The 5189-nt window shown below is 39.6% G+C and overlaps 1 protein-coding gene across 4 annotated transcripts in view; it reads right to left on the bottom strand.

Moving 5' to 3' along the window:
* Positions 1 to 406: 406 nt before the first annotated feature.
* The window catches only part of LOC122084448 (bcl-2-associated transcription factor 1-like), a 10792-nt gene continuing 6009 nt past the window's right edge, over positions 407 to 5189 (bottom strand). The window contains exons 2-4 of one of the 4 annotated variants that reach the window (XM_042652691.1): positions 4727 to 5126; positions 673 to 3054; positions 407 to 525 (exon numbers count right to left, since the gene is read on the bottom strand). In XM_042652691.1, the coding sequence (XP_042508625.1) occupies positions 717 to 3054; positions 4727 to 5085 (2697 nt within the window). In that variant the 5' untranslated portion in view covers positions 5086 to 5126 and the 3' untranslated portion in view covers positions 407 to 525; positions 673 to 716. Of the gene's footprint in view, positions 3055 to 4726; positions 5127 to 5189 lie in introns of all 4 variants that reach the window. The other 3 variants (XM_042652690.1, XM_042652687.1, XM_042652688.1) reach the window with 3 other exon arrangements.

The following is a 5189-nucleotide window of genomic DNA, read 5'->3' as shown; positions in this document are numbered from 1 at the left end:
GTTGCTTTAACAGTGAAATCATCAAGAATTGTAGTAGTAATTGTAGAAAGGAAGCCATGAAAGCAGCTACAATTGAAAATTAACTTCAAGCAGCATAAATAAAAAATGCAGTTTACTTATCACCTACTAACAATAGTGTCACTGGGAGAAGATCAATTCAGATACCTTCAATCATCACATCAATGCTGTGACATTAGAGAAACCAATTATCAATCTGAAAAGGTGGGTTAAAAATAGAGGGCAGAACCAAAAACATACCAAGAAATGATTGGTGTTTTCTCAATTTTGTCACCTGCTGTTGACAGAAACAAAAAATCAATAAAAAGAGATGCATATGCCATAAATATTGATTCTATTATGAAGCCAAGTTTTCTGTATCCACAAGCATAATGATAGCATGTCCATGTATTGTTAAAACAGCAACAAAAGCATAACTGATTTATTCTTGAAATGATAGTGTTCTCATTGTATGAGCTACCTAGAGAAGAAAGGGGCGTCTCATCTGTTCCATGATACTATATTTGTCTGCGAAACAAGCAATAGAACAAATTCTGACAAACGTTGTGAGTCCAATGATCAAAGCGATCAAACTTACCAAAATTTGCAAACTTATACAGAAATTTGTAAAGGAAAAAGAAATTTGACATCCGACCACACAACAAGTGAACCTACTCTTTGGGACGCTTGAAACCTCAATTGTTGTATTATTTGTCATACTAGCCTGAGCTAGTTGATACAGATGGAGAGAATCTTCTCTTTTTCCTAGAACACGTTGTTCTCTTTCTAGGAACATCATGGAAATCTCTCCGATTCTCATCATCATCATCACCAGAAGAAGAAGAAGAGAGAGAATCTTCCGATGAACTAGAAGACAAGTCTCGATGCTTCGTCTTCTTCCTTGTCCTTTCTTTACGGCTCTTACGATGCCTCCTGTGACGCTTCTTCCCATGCCTTTTAGTTTTTGAATCTTTCCTCCCTTCTTCCATGTCATCATCACCATCATCTTTTTCTTCAGGCTCTTCCCTCTTCTGCCTTCTATGGTGTAATTTTGGCTCTTTTCTGGTATCTTTCATCTCATCATCTTCATCTTCTTCAGAATCATTCCTCTTATGCCTTCTGTGGTGCAATTTTAGCTCTTTTCTGCTTTCGTTTACGTCAACATCATCATCTTCTTCAAACTCTTCCTTCTTATGCCTTCTGTGGTGTGTTTTTGACTCTTTCCTGCTTTCTTTCATTCCCTCATCATCATCATCATCTTCGGACTCTTCCCTCTGTCTCTTCCTATGGTGTAATTTTGATGCTTTTTGGCCTTCTTTTATGTGATCTTCTTCAGACTCCTCTCTATGATGCCTACGGTGTCTTTTGCTATGTTTCTTCCTCCTCTCTGTGGACCTTGACCTTTGCTTCAATCTTCTTTTTGGATATTGATGAGCATCTGAACTCACTAAGACCTGATCACTGTCAACCTTTGCACTTCCATCAGGCAGGTTTGGAGGAGATTTAAGGTCATCTTGTTCTTGTCTAAGATCCTCAAGGTTCCTATGATGTGATAACTTTCCACCTGTACTTTCATGAGGTTCTGGCAAAGGATAGATGGCACATTCACTGGGAACGTTCAGGTCTTCATATCTCTTATTCTCAGGACTGGAACCCCCTCTTTTCTGATGATCGCTGTCATTTCCATCCACTCCCATTACATCTTCTGAGAAAATCTCATGATTACTTTTCATCTTTATCCTGCCTTCTAGCTCTTTTTCTAGAGAATGAACTGAACGTTCAAAATCTTTTGGAGGCAGTTCACGTTCCTTTTTGTTCAACTTCGAGGTCTTACTTCTAGGGGATAGGGATGGCTGCACTTCTTGGGCTAAATATTTTTTACTACCAGTATTTTGTTTGTCCTCACCAAAGTACCTCTCCCTGTCTCCATGATTGGAAAGAGAAGATTGGGGAGAAAGAGGAAGCCTATTCAGATTTGTGGACTGATAAGGTCTACTCCCAGTAGATGTTGGACGAGCAGATGCAGCTGAATCACTTTCATCATGACTTGCACCTGAGGCTTTTTGAACTAATTTTCCATCAGAACTGGCAGAATGAGAATCATCCCCATCAGCATATGCAACCTTATCGGAGGCCATTTTCTTAAAACTGGCATTCCGAGTGCTTCTTTTACCAGAACATTCACTTGAACTAGATCTTGATCTCAGAGAAGAATTAGAACTTTCAGTCCTCTCTGCAGCACAAGGTAGTTTAGCTTCTCTCTGTCGTGCCTTAAAATCTAGGTCAGACGCATCATTGTTTTCACTGCTACCGACATCATGGTCAACCCTATTGCCCTTAGCCACAATATCACTAGGACTACCACGACTGGAAGTGGTTTCTGAGGATGACAAGATCTTTCTACCTGGTCTTTCTGGACTTGGAATCCTGGCCCGCTGCGGACTTGGACTGCTGCTGACATCATGGTCAACTCTATTGCCCTTTGCCACATGACTAGGACTATAGGGACTGGAACTTGTATCTGAGGATGACAAGGTCCTTCCACCAGGTCTTTGTGGGCTTGTAATCCTGTCACGTCGAGGACCAGGACTGATGCTCCGATTAATAGGACTTCTAGACATACTATGCCGGTTCCGAACCCTTGGAGACATCATGCGTCTAGACTTATGTGACGGGGATCTAATACGTTGGCGCCTAGGAGAAGCAGATTCATCACGACGGTACCTAGAAGGTACATAGTCATCATAGCGGTACCTCATGGACCACGACCTAGATGGCGAGCTTCTCCGACTCCTACTTCCACTTCTGGCGTAATACGAGTAACTTCTTCTACCACCTGAACGGTCAGCATCTCTTCTGTAACTTGATCTAGAATAATCCCTGTCATTACGATGATAGTAATTAGAATATCTACGACTTCGGTAGCTGCTGCGATCTCTTGGTGAATATTCTTCAAGTTCCCTACGGGTGCTCGAGGGCCTGACAGGAGAGTCAGATTTTGATTTTGAAGACCGAGGGGATGAAGCCCGAGAAAGGGATTTTGAATCTGAATTTTCCCTGTACAAAAGAAAAATGGCAACAGTGGTCAATAACCAGAAAATAAAATTATTAGATAATTACAAAGCATGCACACACACACACACAGGGAAGGTGGGTGGGACTTGAGAAGATTTCAGTTAAAAATCAATAGTGTATGATTACATTAAAAAAATAAAAAAGGCAATGCGTCCACACATGTGAAACACATACAAAGTTATAAGTGTAATACTTGTCCTCTACTTTCAGGACACATGAAGTCAAAATATGCCCCAAAATCATTTCAATTGATACATGTCAAAGCCAATGAAACTGCATATCAAGTGTGATGTTGCCTAGGTCAATTTTCCACACTATCTGAAGAGGAAATTACTATTTTTAGGTCGAATGTAAAGAGATTACCTCACTAATAAAGAGTTCACATCCTCTTTAGCACTTATAATTTCAAGGAAAATGCTTATCCAGACCAACAAGAATTCATAGATGTCATTGGTTCAATTAATAATGTACTGAATCTCCACAAGCTCACATCCTACACAAGAATGTTTTCAGACAATTCCTCCAACATGTTGCTTATTGAAGCTTTTAAGAGGCACCTAAAAGACTTCAAGGGTTGGCCTCTTCTGCTTCATTTGGATCCTTTCTACCAAAATTTCAGAAGAAAAACTTCTAAGGGACTATGCCCATTACTTAGCATCTTAGACAGCTCTAACTGCATTCCACCCAGTGGAATTTAACCCCATACAGCCACAGTGTACTGAATAGGGAGGGGGCTTACTTGGTGACATAGTAGTCACAAACAACACGATGTATTTCAATAATAAAACAAAACATGAATCCTTCAAAGATAGAGGTCAATACTGAGATCTTTACATGAATCCTTCAAAGATAGAGGTCAATACTGAGATCTTTAACTATCTTGCTGCCATGCTGGTGATTGGATCTTCTACCAAAACCAGCTTTTGTTCGCTCAAGAACCAATTAGCGGATGAAGATTTTATTACCATAGCTTAAATGAGTCAAACAAACAACGAGCCAAGCTTAGCTTGTGGAGACAATATTCCTGAAAAATACTACAACTCTAGTAGGGATGCAACTTGGATAAAGAATTTTTGTATGTCTAAGTGTTTCCATTTTCCAAGTAAAGGGAGAAAAACAAGAGTATTTAAAGCAGACAACATGTTAGAATAATGAAAGGAAAATCCCATTCATCATTTAGGTCAACATACAATTTAAACTATTCCTATCTTCCTTTTCTATAAAGGTTAACAAACTTTTGTCCATAGGGTTAATTAGGATTTTAATAATGGATGACTGCAGAAATAAATCTGTCTAGTGTTCTTAGGGTTTCCCTATACTGAGTGGATATCCAAACAAAGCCAAGCCAAGGATGAAATATACAGCATGCCCCAGGCATCAGGCCGCATTTTACTTCGCCGACATATCCTATATGACTTTTCTTTGTCCATATTATGGCATGAAAAAACAATATAAACCTTATGAAATTCAAAGACATATTACTGTCCTCTCATTACACCGACTGGAAGTATGAGGGAGAAGAAAGAAAGCACAGGGCAAATAGCCCCAGTGAGTACAAATATGAATATATAACCAGAAAAAAACAAAGTTTGAAGAACTCAAAAAATTAATAAATAAATAAATACATAAATATAAGAGTGCAAAGTCCTCTTACTTTTGGGGAGCCAAGTCCTCAGCTCTGGCTTTTGGTGGCTCATTAGTTTCACCTTTCAAAAGCCTACTAATCTCAGCAGCACGAGCAGCAGCCTGTTCAGTGGCAGCTTTAATGCTAACAGCGTGTGCAACCGCCTGCTGCTGTGCTAACAGCTGCTGATTTACAAGTGATTGTTGAAAATGGTACTGTTGCAAAGCTATAGCATAATTGTAAGTGGGCACCGCCGCTCCTGGGAAAGAAATAGTTGGTAAACCAGCTCCAGCTAAAGGAAGAGTCGTCACCGCTGCTCCAAGCAAAGATTGACTCGACGAAGTCGTCGTTTGAGAAACAGACTTCGATGCCGAATCACTCGTATTCATAACTGAGTTCAATTGTTTCGAACTCAATAACCCCTTTTCACCTGCAATAAAAGTTTCTGTAAATTAACACCTGATAACAAGAACGAACGACAAAAAAAAAAAAA

Source organism: Macadamia integrifolia, chromosome 7, assembly GCF_013358625.1.
Source record: "Macadamia integrifolia cultivar HAES 741 chromosome 7, SCU_Mint_v3, whole genome shotgun sequence".
Lineage (NCBI taxonomy): Eukaryota > Viridiplantae > Streptophyta > Magnoliopsida > Proteales > Proteaceae > Macadamia > Macadamia integrifolia.
This window is presented reverse-complemented; position numbering and strand designations above follow the sequence as displayed.